Here is a 20203-nt window from a genome sequence, read left to right as displayed (position 1 = left end):
ATGACATGAAGCTCCTTTTTCTCAAGTTTTCATATTGTTTGTACATTTTACATGCTTTGCTTTTGTTGGATTGTAGGGATTATTCCATTTTTTGGCTAGTTCGTTAATGAAATCCTCTTAAAATAAATAAATTAAAGTTCTATTTTATTTAGACCTATTTGAATTTGAACACTCCATTGAAAGTAGTGATTTCAAGGTATGTCAGATATTTTATCTAAGCATCTATCTTTCTCAAGTGGAATTTGAACCCTGGTTCACCAAACTTGTTATTAATATATGTGAAAATTGCATAAGAGAGTTATAAAAATGGTAGAGATAGTATGTGGTTACATTTAAATGCAAACCACCAAACACACTAGTTCAAATCAATTCTAAAGGTTTATCAACAGGCATAAACAAAATACAAACATTAAATTACTTCTAAACACCTAACCTATTCAAGAATGCAAACGCAGCTCTTAGTTGTTTGAGACCAAAATAAATTTATTGCTTTCAATACTGATCGTGGAGGCAGGAGATCAAATTGAGAATGGCCAACTAACCATTATATAAAAGTTAAAACATTCTGATCCTCAACATTACAATATGGTAATCATATAATTTTATAAAATTTCCCACCATTCACTTTATTTCATTAATTTGACATGTTTGTAAGGACAAAACCAAATAAACATAGTACTAAGAAAGAAAATAAGTGCATCCAATCCAACACAGGTCAAAAAGCAATAAATTTGCAGAGGAGCCATAATGGAGACACATTTTTCTCTCCAACAGTAGAAAAAGGACCAACAAAAATATGATTAATCGATTCCCTACTTTTCACGCCAACCCCATTGAAAATATTCAAACTTATTCCCTCCGCCCCCTTTTTCTTTCTCTAAACAATGCAAAGCATACATAGAGGGCACAGAGATATCTAAATTTCAGGTTTCAGAAACAGAACCATAGACAAAGAGGCACCAAAAAGCAAGTGTAGGCCCTCCAATTCCAGCTCAAAAGAAAAGCTGATTAGAAGAGTATCTCTCTATCAGTCTATCTGTTACTTCATCTTTTTATTAACCTTAAAATTTTCATTTTCATTCTTGTCTCCTTCTTTGGTCATCAGGGCTCCACCCCTTAGCCTTTTGACCAAACCAAAACCCCTTTTCTCTCTTTTTGATCCCTTAACATTTTCTGCTCTACATTTACTTCATACCTTGCTTCTAAATCTGTTTGATCATGGTAGGGCTCTCCCTCATTAATGGTAAAACCTGATTCCACAACAAACCCATGTGTGCATGTCTCACGCACATAAACTTGCTTGTTCTCTGATCAAGTTGCTTCCTTTTGTACTTCTCATACACCTAAGTCCTTAAATGTTCTTGAAACATCACTCTCTTGATGATTTACCTTTGATCCTACTATACCATCATTCCATTTCACTACCTAGCTAGCATTTTTCCTTAAACTTGATACATCTATATTCTATATTCACTATATATACTCATTTTCCAACCTGCCCAAAAGTCCCATCTGACTGCTATCTCTCTCTCTCTCACACTATATAGGAAAACTGAAACAATTGGCTTTTTGTGTAATTGGGAAGTTTCATTTTGTTATTCAAATGTTGAGAAAAAGCAAAAGGGTGTGTTTTAGTCCTGATGATGTTGACGAGAAACCAGCCATTTTTCTAAAGCATGGCTGCATCAAAGTATTACCAAACAGGAAGAGGCTAATTGGAACATGGAGTTTCAGATTACATAGAGACCCTATTATGTCACCTGTTAGATTCTTAATAAGGCTTGGAGCAAAGGTAGCAAGTTCTATAAGAGCTGTTTCTTTGAGAAGAAGATCCTCTAGGAAGGTTTCTTCATCCACTTCGGTAAGGTCTCATTCATTATCAGATCACCTCACCGATTCACACCGTGCTAAAGCTGTAGAAGATTGCATCGAGTTCTTGCATTCTTCTTCCTCTAGAGAGGCACCTAGTTTAGTGAGTCTCTAAAAAATTGTTGAAAAAGTTTCTCAAGTTTTCTACTTGCAAGAGATGTGTATATTAAAAGATAAAAGTGTATATTGTATACTATCTTTATTTCAATTCACAATTTCATTAGTAGACAGAGTTGATGCTTTATAAACAATATAGAGTTTGAGCAAGAATCATGAGAACAATACTAAGAAACTTTGATATATATTTATTTATGTGACTCTTTGCACATGGTATAATTTGCATAAATAATTATTCAATAGTTTCTTTCAACTATCTACTAAGTACATCTTTGCATTGCCAGTAAGTTTGATAGAATCACGATGTATCACTGTCATTTTGACAGAGAGGCTACACTTTAAAGGTTCGACAAAATCACACTAGTTCATCAAACTTATTGTCAATCCAAAGATGCACTAACACACACAATATGCAAACTCACATGCATCAAAACAATGAAATTCCTTAACTCAATGGAAAAGTCATAATCTGAAATTCAATTTAGTTCAATTAAACTCAGATCTTCGATACAAGTGATTTCGGAGTTAATCCCAAAACCAAACAAGCTTGAGGATACAAACTCTTCCTTATCTCAGCATAAACTTCACCAGCCCACTTCCTCTTAGCAAACTCCTCCCCCAAGCGCAAAGCAGCCTCAACAGTACTCTCCACGCTATCATGCGCAGAATCAACAATTCCCAATTTCACAGCTTCTTTCCCCTTAATCTTCACCCCACCCAACAACACATCCCTTAACACCACCGGCGACTTAATCTTCTCTCCAAACACCGCCGCAAAATAATCCGGCAACGGCAATCCAAGGTTCACCTCCGGCATATACAACACACCTTGATCACTCCTCATCAAAACATAATCATGACAAATCGCGAGCAAAAATCCGGCGGCGGAGGCGTGGCCGTTGATAGCGGCGATTGTCGGCATGGGGAGAGACATAAGAGCTGCGGCGACAGGTTTGAGGGATTGGACCATGGAATGAAGACGTTCTGTTGCGGCGGATGGAGAGGTGGCGGATCGGGCCCAGAGTAAGTCGAAGCCGTTGGAGAAGAAACGGGTGCCGGTGGCGGTGGTGATAAGAACGGAGCCGGGAGTGGATTGAGAAGAGAGAGATGTGAGAGTGTCGAGGAGAGATGAGATTAGGTTTGGATTGAGGCGGTTTTGGTCGTCGCCGGTGATTGTTAGGATCCATAGGTTGCCACGCTTCTCTAGACTGCACATTTTTGCTTTTGTTTTCTTATTATCTATCCACCATGCTTCTTTTGAATCACTGCGATGAACTTATTCTAACCTCGTAGAGGAGTATCTTCAATTATTAGACTATGTGCAATGGGAGTGTTTAACCTGACAGTCAACAAGGAAAACCAGTGCAATGGCATGTTGAACCTCTGTTGAATGAACTGCTGGATGAGAGAGAGGATTAACGGATTCAACACCAATTAATCTGCCACAGAATGCCACGTGGCGGCGTGCAATTGGACCGCACAGGATTGCCACAGAATGCTCGCCATTTCACATGGCATGCAAAAAAAAAATTAAAAAAAAACCAAATAGTGCTCGCCATTTCACATGGCATGCAAAAAAAAATTTAAAAAAAAACCAAATAGTGCTCGCCATTTCACATGGCATGCAAAAAAAAAATCTAAAAAAAAAAACCAAATAGTATGTGTTACCCACTTTTGCAAATCATGTGCGTGCTAGATCCGAGTTGCGTGATCCAAATGTTCATCACGAATTGCAAGCAGATCTAGTGAAGCACATATGGACAAAGTTTGGAATGTTTCGTGATTGAAGATGATTTGTATCGTACTAAATAAATTGCTTGTGTGTTGTGTGCTTTTTTTTTTCTTGCATTTTAAGTTATTTGTGTGTTGCGTGCTTAGTTTGTTGTATTGCATTTTAAGTTAAGAAAATAAAAATAAATTATTTAAATAAATTTTGTTTTTACAAAAAATTTTTTTAAGTGTTTCTTTATTTTAATTTAATTATAATCGATAATTGTAATTTTATGTAATTATAAAAACAAAAATATAAAATTAAATAAGAATAAGAAATAAAAGGTGGTGGGGTAGAGTGTTGAATGAAAAAAAACCATTGGAGAGGTTAAAGTTGAATGAGTGTTGAATTAAGATAGAGAAGATGATGTGGAGTGTTGGGAATTGAAAAAGTGGGTGTTGAAGGGTGTTTAATGTTGATGACCATTGTAAATGGTCTTACCATTGACCTTGTTTTTTATTTGGTCAGACTTAGCATATAATGATAGGTGCTGTTTAGGCTGGTCCATTTTGGACAAATGGTGAGAACCATTAGATAAGTAGACTTAATGAATTTTATGATGTACAGTACTACGTCTCACCAAAACATATTCTCTTATTTTGCTCTTTCTCATCTTTATTTTCTCTCACCTGTTTTCCAGCAAAGCAACTGAATTGAATTAAAGTGATCCATCTTAATTATGACATATTTAGTTTTTCCCAGATTTGTGTTTGGTTCGATTTTAGTGTTAAAAAGTCGTCAGAAACACAAGATAAAAAAAAAATATGTAGTTTGATTTGGTTCGGTTGACTTTTAAAATAAAATCTGAATCAAATCAAACTAATCCAATGTGGTTTGGATTGGATCGGTTGCTACGGATTTTTTTAGACAATAATTTTTTTTCCAATATTAAAATGAAATTAAAAACTAAAACACAACATATTTTTAATTTTCATCCAACATTACAATTTTATTTTCATCCGACAATGTTCTCAACTACGCAAACCAAATTAAAATGTGGACAAAAATTAATCCAACTTTGTAAGAAATACAAAAGACTTGTATCATTCTCTAAGAGTTCAAATAGCACATAAATACATTTTTGAAAGAAAAAACAAAGAAGAAACTTAACTAGAGAAAAAATATGTGATTTTATTAAAGTTTTCATTGAGTTTCTATGAGTATTGGTCTAAGTGATAATATTTAATTAATGTTTTTCTTATATTGGGGTTTGGTTTGGATTGATTCAATTGGTAGATCAAAACTACAAACCGAACCAAACCATGCGGTTGAGTAAAAAAATGATCCAAATACATCCAAACAAAATGCGGGTTTTTTGGAATTTTGGTTTGGATCGGTTCGGTTTGCGATTTTTCTATTGAATTGGTTCGGTTTTGAATACCCCTAATTCAAACATAACCACTATGATATCAAACATGTGCTTAATCAAAAAGTGATGATACATAAACACTCTTAGGTGACAACCACTCTTGCACACACTCCATTATAATTTTCAATAAAAAATAACACCTTTATCATAATACTAAACATATACTCAGACTTAATATAAATTAAACTTATGTCTTCAAAAAAAATATAAATTAAAATTTTATTATATTTACATACCTTACACAGTAACCACTTACGGTAAACCTCGTAGTACTCAATTTTTGAAATAAATAAATAATTATTTTGGTCATTAAAATTATAGGGTTATAGTACAATTTAATCCTTCAAATATACAAAACAGACTAATAATCCTTAAAATTAAAAGGGTTAAATATATTTTTAGTCCCTAAAAAATACCAACTTTTTTATTTTAGTCCAATAAAAAATTTCTTCGACTTTTAAGTAAACTCGTATGTAAAATTCATATTTTTAAATAATATTTTGCAGAAAAATTTATAATATTATAAGAATCTCTCAATTTTTTTTAACAAAACATGAATTAAATATGTATTTTTATTTGTTTTGTGGTTAAAAATTTATATTTAATTCATGTTTTGTTTAAAAATTCTATTTTTTTAGGAGAGATTTTTACAATATTCTACACGTTTCTTCATAATTTCATTAATAAATACATGAGTTGATTTAAAAATAAGAACAAAAAATAGTGATTAAAAAATTTATAAGGACTAAAAGTAAAAAAAAAATAAAGGTTTTTGTTGTTGTGGTGACCGATGTTTACGCTCTAACCTTTGCATATATTATGCATTGTCCTTATCAATTGAACTAAGTTCAGACAAAAAAGAAAATTTAATGTTTATAGTGAGAAAAAAAAAACATATTTAACCCAAATTAAAAACATGTCTATTTCAGAAATAATTTGTCAATCCACTACGTGTTGTTTTTCACCATTTCTTTCTGAGAATCGTTACTACCGAAACAGAGTAGAAAGATAAACCCTAGCTAGCTACAGTAGCCATAACCATGAATTGGAAGCTTCTTCGAAGCATTGCAACCAACATTGGAAGCAGAAACAACAGATCATACTACACCAGCAAGACCAAGAAACCGAGTCTCTACTCCGTAATCAGTCCACTCGGAAATCAAACCACTAGCGTTGCTCCTCAGCTCGATGATTGGGTCTATAAGGGCAACAAGGTCAGTGTTGGTGAGCTTCAGCGCATTGTTCGTGATCTTCGCAAGCGTAGTAGATTCACACAAGCTCTCCAGGTTTTCAATTTCTCTTATTGTAGCTTTTGACTTGTGTAATCTACGTTTGCGTTCAATAAATTTGCGTAATCTTTTAATAAGCACTTATATATATGATAATTGAAAAGCGCTGATGTTATAAGTTGGGAAGATTTGCACAAATACTTGTTAGTTGTTACAATGACACTTATTTTAATCTGATTTGGTTTTTTAGTCTTAACTTTATTGCTTAATAATGGGTGCAGGTATCTGAGTGGATGAATAAGAATGGTGTGTGCATATTTTCTCCAGTTGAACACGCGGTGCATTTGGATCTTGTTGGAAGGGTTCATGGTTTTCATGCTGCAGAAACCTATTTTAATAGCTTGAAGGATATAGAAAGAAATGAGAAGACACACGGTGCTCTTTTGAATTGCTATGTACGTCAGCGTCAAGTCGATAAGTCTCTATCCCATTTGAAGAAAATGGAGGAGTTGGGGTTTGCTTTGTCGTCTCTAACTTATAACAACATTATGTGTCTGTACACGAATATAGGACAGCATGAGAAAGTTCCTGGTGTGTTTAATGAGATGAAGGAAAACCATGTTTTGCCGGACAACTTTAGCTACAGAATCTGTATAGGTTCTTATGGTGTGAGGTCAGACATTGATGGAATGAACACAATATTGAAAGCGATGGAGAGTCAACCACACATTGTGATGGACTGGAACACATATTCTGTCGTGGCCAATTTCTATATAAAAGCAGGACTTTCAAGTGAGGCAATTGATGCTCTGAGGAAATGTGAGAAGAGGCTGGATGACAGAGATGGAGAGGGTTACAACCATCTTATCTCTCTTTACGCCCGTCTTGGAAAAAAGAATGAGGTCCTAAGACTATGGGATATGGAAAAAAGTGCTTGCAAGAGGTGCATAAACAGGGATTTTATAACCGTGTTAGAATCTCTGGTAAAGCTTGAGGAGTTTGATGAAGCTGACAAAATACTCAAGGAATGGGAATTCTCTGGTAACTGTTATGATTTTGGAGTTCCAAATGTGGTAGTCGTTGGGTACTCTGAAAAAGATTTTCCCGAGAAAGCAGAAGCCATGCTTCAAGATATATGGAAGAAGGGAAAGTACACGGATACAAACTCTTGGATTCTAGTCGCAGATCGATACTTGCTTAAAGGTGAGATGGAGAAAGCATTGGGGTGCTTGAAAACTGCCGTCTGTTTGTATCCGGAAAATAAAAAACGGAAGCCAAACCACAGGGTGATTTCTAGTATATATAGTTGGATTGGTGATAATGCTTCTGTTGAAGATGCAGAAGCTTTGGTGAGGTTATTGAAAAAATTCCAAAAGAATAGACACATGTATCATTCCCTGCTCAAGGCTTATGTACGGGCTGATAAAGAAGTGGATGGGGTCTTGGACCGCATGAAAGAAGATAACATTGACGAAACTGGAAAAACTGCAGAAATTGTCAACATGAAGAAGGAAGGAAATTTGTAAACAAACTTCTGTTTCACATTATATTCTTGGGTGGCTTCTGGTGTGCAAGACTCGTTCATGTCTCGGTTCATGACTAATTTTAGTCCTCAAATTAATGACTTTTTCATGGTATTACAGTGCACCTTACTCACCTAAGAACTCTTTTATCAACCAAACCCAAGTTCTATAGTGCAACCATCCTTCCGTCTCCTCACTGTGAAAATACATTTATTAATGTCGCAACAATTTGCAGCAAGCCCTACAAACCTGGAAAATTAAAGCGACAAAAAGGCAGAGGAGTTTAGTATCAAACATGAAACAAGGAGAGGGGTAGAGAGAGGGGTCAAAGACTTGTTGCTGCCACAGTAGCAATGTGCAGCTGCTGATTCGTCGGCAATTGGCATCACGGTCTCAACTCTCAAGGCTATAGCACCTGTACGGCTCTACCAGCTCCCAATAATAGTGATGATTTGTGCAGAGAAGAATTAGACATTGGAAAAGCACCGATTAATGTCAAGCACTGTTTAGATTTGAATAAGTTATGGTTGTTTCCCTAAATTTAATTGCTGGACCATTGGTAGCAAATGTTTGCCTCACAATAAAAACTCTTGTTCTCTTGATGTTGTGATTTTGCACCAAATCTTAAAAGTCTCGTTCACTAATTTTCCAAACATTCAGTAAAAGTATCCAATAATAGTTCATGTAATCCTGAAATTATATAACCATGTCTCATACTCAAACCTGGAATCGATGGTGGATAACACCTCTTTCAATTTCACTTCGTATTTCCATCTTTGATTTAATTTCTCATAAAATGCAAGCACCACACCCAGATTTTTCCCAGTTTGGATTGGGCATGCAGATGGGGGAAGGATTGAGTGTGAGAGGAGAGAAATATCTGGAGTAAAAGAAATGAATCAGATATTGATAATGCATGATAAGCATCATGGGAAGTTGTAATCCAACTGTAAGCACCGGTTGTGGAAGCCTTGCATATTCTTGTGTGGCTGGATCATCACTTGTAGGTATGATTTGTACTCCAGTGTGTAGTGTATGTTTAAATGAGCGGTAAAATTGGCAAAATAACGGTGCACTTTTATAATTTTGACATAAGCTACACTTTGTAGCTTTACAAAATCACAGTTGCTCACCACCGTTCATCCAAGCATGTATGCCGTGAGTATATGGCTAACCACATCCGATTGTTAATAAAGAAGCTGAAAATCGTTCTTTTGGCAACAAGTTTATTTTTGTACGTTTCCATGAAACTGATAGCTTGTGCACATGATTCTTAATTATGGATTGAACTAGTTTACCATGTGACGTTACCTTCAACCGATGTTTTCAAAAACAAACCAAGATTTCTGAATCATGGTCTACTACAATCGAACTGTTAAAATAGTCAAATTGTAAACAGTTTCAATGGACAATCATCCTCTATGGCTTACGTAGAACTGTTCAAATAATCAAATTATGAACAGTTTCAACGAACAAGGTATTTAACCCTGAAGTTCAATTTTAAAACATTGGTCCCACCAATTGGAATTCTCCGCTAACATGAAAATGTTGGAATTACATTGAATTAAGTTTTTATAATTATCAATCAAATATAAAACCTCACCCCTCACCTCTCAGTTTTGTCGTGCCTAGATTCAAATATCATTGCAGTAGGTTTGCCAAAATCACAATGAGTCGCCCAATTTTGTAAAAATACACTTTGTAGCTTATGCAAAATCTGGGTAGCTCACCATAATTCAAACAAATTCAAAATGATACCAATATAATAAAACTACACTGTATGAATAGTATATTGTTCAGCGTAATTGCCTTCAACCAATGTTTGAAAAAGTGTAAAGTAGTTATGAAAATTATGGATTGAACTGGTCTACCATATCAAATTGCCTTCAACCAATGTTTGAAGAAATGAACCAATATCAAACCAGCAAGATATCTGAAATATCAACCATGGTTTTCTACAATCAAACTGCACATGTAATCAAATTTTAAACAGTTTCAATCAACAAACTAGATCCTCCAGTACAACTTTTAAAACATTGTATTTAACTCGTATCTTCTAAGCTCTGGGTTCGTAATCAATATGCAAGAAACCTTCAATTTTCCTCACATTGAGCGCAAGATTGGTATTGCATTAGGTTTGTCAGAATCACAAGTCACCAATAATCCATTTATTCACATGATATCAAACATTCAAAATCAAAACGACATTCCAGTATCATACTACCATAGACTATAACGATTAAAAAACAGTAGAAACAGGCACATGATAGAATAAGATCAAATTATATTGTCATAGAATTTGATTCCCATTCAAAGTCACACTATCCACACCAGAAACAGTTTTAAAATAAAACTAAACAAACAAACAAAATAGAAGAGAACGAAAGAACAATTCGACACAACCGAAATCATATCAACTAAGCAGCAAACACCTTAGCAATCTTCTCAGTAGGAACCAATGGAAGATAAGAAACTCTATAACCTTTCTCCGCACTCGAAACAACAGCTTCATTATACTTCTCACTACAATAAGCAGCTTTTGGCAAAACCACGTTTGCAACAGTAGGAAACAAAGGAAGCTGATTCAACTTTTTCCAAGCCGAAACAGCACACTGCTCAGCTTTTGGTTCATATTTCGAGTAAACAGTTTTCGCAAGTCCAGAAGCAGATTCAACAACACCGGTGCGACGGACTTCGCTGACGACAGAGGCAGCTTGATTTGAAACCTTCTTGACGTTAGTAGGAACATGACGATCGATCTCAGAAACGGATTCGTCGACTTTGCGATCGACGTATTTGAGAAGCTCGACGGGGACTTGGTGGAATTTGTCGTAGACTGGTCCAACGACAGTTTTAACGGCTTCTTCGACGGTGTCAACGCCGGGTTTCAATGGACCGGAACGTTCCTTAGCGTAGGAATAGAGAATCGCGCATCGCATAACGGCTTGGATCGTTGCGAATTGCACGAATTCAAGGTACTTCAATTCTTGCTCTTCTTCAGTGTGATCGCGATTGTTCTCATCAACCTTCAATCAAATCAAATTAAATTCAATTAAAAAAAAGTTCGAAAACTAAATCCAATTAAACATTCAACATATAAAATTATGATTGAATTGAAGAGAAAAGAGAGTGAGAGAGTGAGAGAGAGAGAGATACAGTACCAATTGTTGTTGTTGTGGTTCGGCGGCCATGGTGATCGGTGAATTGATATTAGGGTTAGGGTTTGAAAAGGGAAAATTGGGAATGGGAAAAATGTGAAGATGAGTTGGGTTATATATGGAAGAGGAAAGGAGGTGGTGAGGGAATTTAGGGTTAGAGAGAAAAACGAAGGGTGGTGCTAAGAAAGCGAAATACCAACACGCGTCTCAGTTTTTCAATACTATAGCGGTTTTTCTTCTGCGTTAAGTTATTACTAGTCGATATACCCGTGCTAAGCACGGGTAGCGCGGCTCCGCCGCACTGTATGGCCGCGGCTCCGCCGCGTGTCATGTATCGGCTGTGCTTTGTATAGTGTTTTTTTCCATAGTGAAAATATGTAAATTATGTTAATTAATAATGTATATATTGATCGTTAGTAATAAAAAAATATAAAATGATTAAATTTTAGTATTGACGATATTAAAAACCTAATAAATAAAAATAATCATAGTTTTTATTTAGTAATATGTTTTAGTGTGAAAAATATTAATAAGCATCCCGATATTAAAAATAATCATGTATACATTAGATTAATGTTAAAATTCGCTCCCGTGTATCAAGTATACACTCTTTGGTTGATTTTGGTAGTGGAAATTTTATATGGAGTAATTTTTATATAGATTTTTTTTAAACTATTAGTTCATCTTATTGAAAAGTATCATAATTAATCCTAAAAATTAAGTTATTAAAGCAAACTAAAGTATTAGGTTAGGACAACACAATAACTTTGACGGTCTAAGTTTCTTATGTATACATTAGATTAGTGCTCAAATTTGCTGATGTGTTCAAATTCGCTCATGTACAAATAAGGTCACTTATAAATTCAGTTGAAAATATGCAACAACCCAATTTAAAATTTATGTGGAGAACGAATAAATTAGAATATGTAAAGCCTAACAAATATTTGGATCAAAATATATTTTTTTGCACTATGGCGGTGCTGAACTCTTTTGCACTTTCAACTCAATGATTTTTATGTTTCAACCTCTCTCTCTACACTTCTCTCTAACTCAATTTCTCCCAACAACCACAATTGAAAACAAATCACCATCTTAAAAAAAAAAAAAACAAATCACCAGCAAGAGGAAGCCTGGCGGCAGCTACCTCATTTTGACTTCGTTTTCCCTCCATCTCGAACCCCAGCCGCTGCCGAGCATGGAGGAGTAAGAGACAATAAAGAATCAACTGATTTTTCTTCCAACAGCAATTAAACAACTATGAAGGTACCGATCTAAAAATCTCATTATTTAGGGTTGTTGATTTGGGATTTTTTCATAACTGCAATTGTGATTGAATATGCTGTTGAGACTATTAATAACAGTATTTGTTGATGTGAAATCATTGAATCACTGTTGTTGTTGTTGTTGTTGTTGTGAAATTGTGATAAATTGGTTAATTCACTTGTAAATCTATTTGTAAACTGTAGTTTCTGAATTGAAATGGTATAGAAAATACAAATTTCCCGTTTGTTGAGATTCTTTAACCATGCTTGAAGTCTTACTCTACAGCTTAAAGTTATAGCATGTGGCTGCCCTCTTGGAAGTTGATTAATTGGTTTAGAAAATGATAGTTGCTTAGTGGCCCTCCTAATTAATGGAGCTTAATATGGACGAAACTGCTAATCCTCATAGTTGAATAATTTAAGTAGTTTTTTTTCATAGTTGAATAATTATTTTTTTTAGCAAATCAAAAGATTATTATGTGGAGATTTAAAATTTAAAGAATATGTTTATAGTAAACATAGAAGATGTACTGTAATTACTATCTAGATATTGTAAAGTTGACATGATTTACTATCTAGTTAGATGTAATTATGACCTAGATATTGTTAAAGGAATTCTTGTATTTTTATAATTAGTAAACATAGAAGATGTAGGAGTATATCGGATAAAAATCTGGGTTATAATTACAAAAGCAATATAGTGAGATGTTGTGGTTTTTTTTTTTTTTTTTTTTTGAGGGAAAGTGAGATGTTGTGGTTAGAATAGGTAGGACTATTGATATTGCAACAAAAAATGTTATTAAATCACAAATTGAACTGTTATTAAACTATGCTTGTTATGCCAACATGGAAAGACCCACACCATTTTATATTATTATACCCATACCAATTTTCAAACTTGTTTCGTTTCATACATTTAACAATTTTATTTATGGAAAGACCCATACCATACCATTCAACACTATTGTAACCAAAAAAAAAAAAAAACCATTCAACACTATCATATTAAATATCATGTTATGCCAACCTCTCTTTTGTTTTTCTCACATTTCTTAATAAAAGTTGTCAGTGTAATTATTATATCGGTTTTGTGTGATAATATTTCCATTTTGTCCTTAGTTTGTACTCCCTCCGGTGACATTATAAGCAACTTTTGCAATTTCAAATTTATTAAATAAGTGATGTATCTAAAACATAATATAGTCTAGATACGTCACTTATTTAATGAATCTGAAAAAGCAAAAGTTGGTTATAAATGTAACCGGAGGGAGTATATGTATTAAATTTGACTTTTTAAATTTCAAGATAAGTTAGTAGTATTAATTAGGGGTATGTTTAGGAAAAAATTAATAAATGCATCTAGGAATTTGAAAAGTGGTTTAGATTTAAGGACAAAAATAAAGTCAAATGGGTGGTTAGATATATTAAATAAAGTGAACCAAATAAATATTTAAAGTTTAAATAATAATAATAATAATAATAATAATAATAATAATAATAATAATAATAATAAAGTGAACCGAAAAATATTTAAAATAGTATGTGCAAAGGAATGGGCGTGGGAGACATGTGTGTTGAAGGTATGGGCAAAGTTAGGCGTGAGATGCCTCTTGGAAGGACAAAAGAGTATGGGCCAAAATAAAGCTAATAATAATAATAATAATAATAATAATAATAATAAGAAAATAAATAAAAAGTCTTGAAAAAAACGAAAATTAAACTGTAAATAAATAAAATGAAAATGACAATTGAGTGTTATTGTCGGGCATTAAATTCAACTCACACCACACACAAACATTTCATTTGAGTTTTTCTTGTCTCTCTATTCCTCGTCACTTATGAGAGAGTTCTCCCTTCCCTCAAACAAACCATAGCAGCCCCTCCTCCTTCTTCCTCGTTTTACTGTTCGAAATCATGCAGCTGCCAAAAGTACCGTTTTGACCATTTTTGATTGTCATCTATGGAGTTTAGTAGCGGATCTGGAACCTTCATCATGTAAGAAGGTTATTGTAATCTTATTTTGACCAGTTCTCCATTTTTACTCAAATTTTATTTTATTTTAGTTAAAATGGAGTCTGTTCTGTTCAGATATGATACAAATAACATTCTATTGGATCTTTCTGCATGCAAGAAGGTTATTGTAATATTAAATTGTACATTTATACTTGAAGAACATTCTATTTGAAATAACATTCTTAAATTGTACATCTTAAATTGTAATCTTAATTAACATTCTATTTGACCAATTTCAAGTCAGATTTTATATTTGTAGTAAAAAAAACGCAGAATTTATATTTTAAATTCTTTCTCCATAAAAAAAAAATGTAAAATATATTAAACACCACTGATAATACATTTGTTGTTAATACTCTAGTAAGTAAGAACACCAAGAGGTCATCCCTCTCTCTTTTTATGATTGATTTGGAACAGAACCTTCAATGGCCACACTTCCTCTTTCCACTTGTATACAATTTGAATATATTCAAGTTTTAACTGTATAAATTTTTTTTTTAAATAATTTGAAAATTAGTTCACATATCTTTATTTTCCGTATACAGGACGTCATATAGTTACGTTTAATTTACTGAAAAAAATGTACCTCTTAGTGATAAAGTTAACATAAACATAAATTTAATTAACCCATGTATAAATTTAAAATTAATGATACTATTAATCAAATGGCATGCTTTTGCCTTGGGTTAACAACTTTATCTTAATTGGCATGCCTAATGTCATGTAGGTAAGTGTGTGGTTGAAACTTGTTTAAGTTGTCCGATAGAGTAATGTCCGACAAAGTATATTAATCATTCAATATTATAGGTTTATTTTTTTATCATAAAGTAAGGCCACTTCATTTAATATTTTTGTAAGAACAAAGTAAAGCCACTTCAGTCAAAGTATATTATTATTTTTGAAAGGACTAAAAGTATACACCCTCCGGTCACTATTATAAGCAAAAATCAATATTTTGGATTCATTCATTTAATGATGTATGTGGTCTATAATAAAGATCACATACATCATTAAATGAATGAACCTACAATATTGTTTTTTGCTTATAATAGTGACCGGAGGGTGTATTATTACTCACTCATAAAGTATATTACCCACTTATTTAATATTTATGCATCGAAGAATGATTCCTAAAAGTACCTAAAGTAAGGCCACTTATTTAATAGTATTATTTTATAATTTGTTTGATTTGAACAAAATCCTCAAATATATTTGCAGGTAACTACAGTTTTGATCTTTTTCTAAGAACTAACTTGGTTTGTTTAATGATGAATTCAATTTTTTTTACAAATATAAAAATGTATATTTTTCTCTATAAATAATAAAACAGAGACACCGGATTTTTAATACATAACAGATTTGTTGAATAAATTTTTTTCTTCAATAAACCTCAATTATATTCATTTAATAAAGAAATAATAATAATATTTAGGTCAACTAAAAACATAGATTCTTGATTGAGGTAAGGACTAAAAACATAGATTCTATATAAGAGACAACATTTTCTGCAAAAAAATTACACGAAAATGGTTTTTTTCAAGAATCAAAGACAGAAACCCTTTCACCAAAGGTGTTTCACAAAGAACTTAAAATAAATAAAATCAAGAAACATGGAAAAAGTATGGTTAATAGAAATAGGGAAAACATCATTCGAATTTTGTTCATATTCCTCATCATTTAGTTAGACATGTATTTCTTTGTAGTTTCTTGGAGGGACAACATCATCTCTGTTTCCTGCAAAAATTGGAAGAGCAAGAACTTCATTTAAAGGTATGGCAACTCTCTTCCCCGTCAAGTATTTATACATGAAGTTTGTTAATGTTGGCTAAACGATTGACTTCTTTCTTTTTTCAGATTTTTGAATTCTTTCTTTTAACATAAGTCAAATTTTTGTATATATTCCAATTGATTCACTTCTTTTAAAAACATACATTTTCTTTAAAAAAAAACTAAAAACATACATTTTAAATTTCAGTTTTATAACACCACTACAAACATTTTAAAATTAGCCCAGACTTCCTCTTTCCACTTATCTGATATTGAAAGGAAAAACAGTACATCAAGGAAAAGTTTGACAATGAAGAATTTATAAATGAAATATTTTCTTATGAAGTTGATTCTTACTTGTTTTTCTTGTTTTGCTTTTGTAGATCAGCTGCCATGTACTGATAATTTGCACTCTTTCTTTCCTGCATTAAATGGAGTTAAAAGAATCAGTCAAAGAGAGAAGAGAAAAAGGAAATTCAATAATCAAATGGTATGGGTACAATAAATTGTGAAGAAGAAGAAGAAGAAGAAGAAGAAGATATAGATATAACATTGAGAAAGAGACAGAGAAAATGAGAAGGAGAGAGGAGAGAAATGAAGTTTGTTATGTTAGAAAGAAGGTAAGAGAGGGAATATAAAGTGAATGATAGAGTTTTGCTTTTGTAGATCAGCTGCCATGTACTGATAATTTGCACTCTTTCTTTCCTGCATTAAATGGAGTTAAAAGAATCAGTCAAAGAGAGAAGAGAAAAAGGAAATTCAATAATCAAATGGTATGGGTACAATAAATTGTGAAGAAGAAGAAGAAGAAGAAGAAGAAGATATAGATATAACATTGAGAAAGAGACGGAGAAAATGAGAAGGAGAGAGGAGAGAAATGAAGTTTGTTATGTTAGAAAGAAGGTAAGAGAGGGAATATAAAGTGAATGATAGAATTTTGAAATTTGAAATTTGAAAATTTGAAATAATAAAAAGAACTATAAATGCTTTGCATTGTGGCAGACCCATGTATGGTAGTAATAATAAAAAATGGCTTCCTGGAACAAAATATCATGTTTACCCTCTGGGTTATAGTTAAATTTGAGTTTAAGAGAAGGGCATAGAAGTCCGAAATTGGTAAAAAATCCAGAAATCTCCCATTTCAAAAGTTTTTACAATGTTGCCCTTTCATAAACTGAAATTGTAGTGAAGTGAAAAATGTACAGGCAGGGACAGTTATATAATTTTGGTAGGCATTTGTTTTATTTTCTTATGAAGTTGATTCTTACTTGTTTTTCTTGTTTTGCTTTTGTAGATCAGCTGCCATGTACTGATAATTTGCACTCTTTCTTTCCTGCATTAAATGGAGTTAAAAGAATCAGTCAAAGAGAGAAGAGAAAAAGGAAATTCAATAATCAAATGGTATGGGTACAATAAATTGTGAAGAAGAAGAAGAAGAAGAAGAAGAAGAAGATATAGATATAACATTGAGAAAGAGACAGAGAAAATGAGAAGGAGAGAGGAGAGAAATGAAGTTTGTTATGTTAGAAAGAAGGTAAGAGAGGGAATATAAAGTGAATGATAGAATTTTGAAATTTGAAATTTGAAAATTTGAAATAATAAAAAGAACTATAAATGCTTTGCATTGTGGCAGACCCATGTATGGTAGTAATAATAAAAAATGGCTTCCTGGAACAAAATATCATGTTTACCCTCTGGGTTATAGTTAAATTTGAGTTTAAGAGAAGGGCATAGAAGTCCGAAATTGGTAAAAAATCCAGAAATCTCCCATTTCAAAAGTTTTTACAATGTTGCCCTTTCATAAACTGAAATTGTAGTGAAGTGAAAAATGTACAGGCAGGGACAGTTATATAATTTTGGTAGGCATTTGTTTTCTAATATATACTAGTAAAATACCCGTGCATCCGCACGGGTACCGGTTGATCGGGGATGATTTTTAATAGTTTGAACTCGTCATTAAATATTTGTAAATAGTTTAAATTTATACCATTTAAAAGTTAATTATTACTAATTTTATAATATATATATATATATATTTATACCATTTAAATGTCGATATTATTATTATTATTATTAATTTTTACCGTTTATTATTTATTTCTTAACTTGTCGGTATTATTCACGGTGCGAACGATTTATATAATTTCAAAAAAAAAATTATTTGCAGGTTTAAACAATAATAATATCAATTTATCTAATTTTCCTTCTGAAAAATACATCGACTTATAAAAATTTAAAATATGTTTGTCAACTTGTCATGTGTACAATAATCATTTTTTTCAAGGATGTGTACAATAATCATTTTAAAAGTTTATCAATGACAACATTTTCCGGTTATAATTATTATTTTTAACTTTCAAGAAGTGATAATTTGTCCCGTGTATAATAAATTTTATCATATGTATTAGCGATGACTTGTCACATGTTGTATAATAATTATATACAGTAGAAACTCTTTAAATTAATACTCGGTAAATTAATAAACTCTCTAAAATAATAAATTTGTCCGGTCCCGACTTGGGCCAGTGTAAAAAATTGAAAAACTTGATAAAATAATAAGATACTAATATTTCGGGAGATCCCTTTATAATTTTCGGTCTCAAGAAAATCATAAATTAATAATTCAAAGAAACTGAAAAAAAAAATATATCAAGAATACATTGAACACATTTGTTCCTCTTGTTTACATTTACTGTACTTCAAAAGTCATTATTGATTTCTAATGCATATGAACACAGTAGTTACTAATTTACGTTGAGTCCCAAGGTTCGCTGCAACGTAATTCTAAGAGGCATAGACTAATTTGCCCTTTTGTTTGGTATGTACAATATAATTACTTAAAAACTCTTTAAATTAATAATTATTAATTTATCGATAAATTAATAACTCTCTAAATTAATAAATTTCTCCGGTCCTCACATTATTAATTTATAGAGTTTTAACTGTATATAACAATAATTTTATAATATGTATCAGCGATGAATTATCCCGTGAATCATAATTATTTTAAAATTTATATTAGTAACATGACCCGTGTATTTTTGTTTTTTTTAGTTTTTTCCTTCAAAAAACATGTCCTGTGTATAGCAATTACTTTTAACTTTTTAGCAGTGACTACTTGTCATGTGCATAATAATTATTTAAAGAGGTGATATTATAAATAGCATGACGGTTTAAAAGGAACAATTTTTTTATAAATAACAATTTGTTATGTGTATCGAAGTTTGTTTAGTCAATGACAACTTCTCCCGTGTATTTATGTTACTTCTGAAATTTTTGTCGATGCTCACTTCTCCCACACATTTTTAATCAATGTCGACTTATCTTGTGTACTTTAATTGATAAGTGTGTAGTATCATTGTAGAATTGATTTGAAGTGATGATATTCTAAATAGTTTAAACATTTTAGCAAGAAAAACTTACCCCGTGAATTTGATTTATTTTTGAAATGTTAATCAATGCTCGTTTATCACGTGCATTTTAGTTTATGAGAGTTCAATATCATTAGTTGATAAGTGTTCAATATCATTCTAGAATTAAAGTGAGGCGATGCTATTGTAAATAGTTTAAACGTTTTAGCTAGAACAATTTTTTAGAAATGACAACTTGTCCTGTAAATCAAGGTTAGTTTAGTCAATGAAAATTTATCCCCGTGCATTTTAGTCTATGAAGGTTCGATATAATTGTAGAATTAAAGCCACGTGATATTCTAAATAGTATAAACGTTTTAGCAAGAACAATTTTTTTCGTAAATATCAACTTGTCTCGTGTATCAAAATTAGTTTGACTTGACATTAACATGCATTTTTAATCAATGTCGACAAGTCTCATGCATTTTTGTTTATAAGTGTGTAATATCATTGTAGAATTGAATTGAAGTGATGATATTCTAAATAATTTAAACGATTTAGCATGAAAAACTTATCCCGTGAATTTGATTTATTTTTGAAATTTTAGTCAATGCCCATTTATCCCGTTCATTTTAGTTTATGAGGGTTCATTATCATTATAGAATTGAAGTGGGGTGATATTAAAAATAGCCGGAATGTTTTCACATGAACAAAGTTTTATAAATAACAATTTATTCCGTGTATCAAAGTTAGTTTAGTCAGTGACAACTTATCC

At 32.2% G+C, this 20203-nt stretch overlaps 3 protein-coding genes and 1 long non-coding RNA gene across 6 annotated transcripts; 2 read left to right on the top strand and 2 right to left on the bottom strand.

Moving 5' to 3' along the window:
- Positions 1-2142: 2142 nt before the first annotated feature.
- On the bottom strand, positions 2143-3236 carry LOC146943894 (enoyl-CoA delta isomerase 2, peroxisomal-like). Its single transcript, XM_085742195.1, has one exon. The coding sequence runs from the start codon at positions 3200-3202 to the stop codon at positions 2483-2485; it is 720 nt and encodes a 239-aa protein (XP_085598321.1). The 5' UTR covers positions 3203-3236; the 3' UTR covers positions 2143-2482.
- A 2786-nt stretch (positions 3237-6022) lies between these two features.
- Positions 6023-8480, top strand: LOC146943893 (Tetratricopeptide repeat (TPR)-like superfamily protein). Its single transcript, XM_085742193.1, has 2 exons — positions 6023-6412; positions 6637-8480. The coding sequence occupies exons 1-2, from the start codon at positions 6167-6169 to the stop codon at positions 7879-7881; spliced, it is 1491 nt and encodes a 496-aa protein (XP_085598319.1). The 5' UTR covers positions 6023-6166; the 3' UTR covers positions 7882-8480.
- A 1549-nt stretch (positions 8481-10029) lies between these two features.
- On the bottom strand, positions 10030-11123 carry LOC146943892 (Rubber elongation factor protein (REF)). Its single transcript, XM_085742194.1, has 2 exons — positions 11040-11123; positions 10030-10904 (listed from the first exon to the last, which is right to left on the bottom strand). Exons 1-2 carry the CDS (start codon positions 11067-11069, stop codon positions 10296-10298), a joined length of 639 nt encoding a protein of 212 aa, XP_085598320.1. The 5' UTR covers positions 11070-11123; the 3' UTR covers positions 10030-10295.
- Positions 11124-11936: 813 nt separating this feature from the next.
- LOC146943891 (uncharacterized) lies at positions 11937-18064 on the top strand. Of its 3 annotated transcripts, XR_015025762.1 has the most exons (5): positions 11937-14293; positions 16015-16081; positions 16462-16698; positions 16745-16981; positions 17373-18064. It is a non-coding gene; the product is annotated as an uncharacterized LOC146943891 (long non-coding RNA). The 3 variants fall into 3 exon arrangements; XR_015025763.1 differs by having other exon boundaries at positions 11937-12299; positions 16462-16981; XR_015025761.1 differs by having other exon boundaries at positions 16462-16981.
- The last annotated feature ends 2139 nt before the right edge of the window (positions 18065-20203 follow it).

Source organism: Medicago sativa, chromosome 2 (genome assembly GCF_051527215.1).
Source record: "Medicago sativa cultivar Bolivia chromosome 2, Bolivia_mono, whole genome shotgun sequence".
NCBI lineage: Eukaryota > Viridiplantae > Streptophyta > Magnoliopsida > Fabales > Fabaceae > Medicago > Medicago sativa.
This window is presented reverse-complemented; position numbering and strand designations above follow the sequence as displayed.

Bases quoted from the DNA above. Each gene is read 5' to 3' on its own strand.
- LOC146943894 (XM_085742195.1), bottom strand. From the start codon at position 3,202: ATGTGCAGTCTAGAGAAGCGTGGCAACCTATGGATCCTAACAATCACC.
- LOC146943893 (XM_085742193.1), top strand. From the start codon at position 6,167: ATGAATTGGAAGCTTCTTCGAAGCATTGCAACCAACATTGGAAGCAGA. The intron at 6,413-6,636 runs GTTTTCAATTTC...TAATGGGTGCAG, and splicing joins GATTCACACAAGCTCTCCAG to GTATCTGAGTGGATGAATAA.
- LOC146943892 (XM_085742194.1), bottom strand. From the start codon at position 11,069: ATGGCCGCCGAACCACAACAACAACAATTG. The intron at 10,905-11,039 runs GTACTGTATCTC...ATTTGATTGAAG, and splicing joins AACCACAACAACAACAATTG to GTTGATGAGAACAATCGCGA.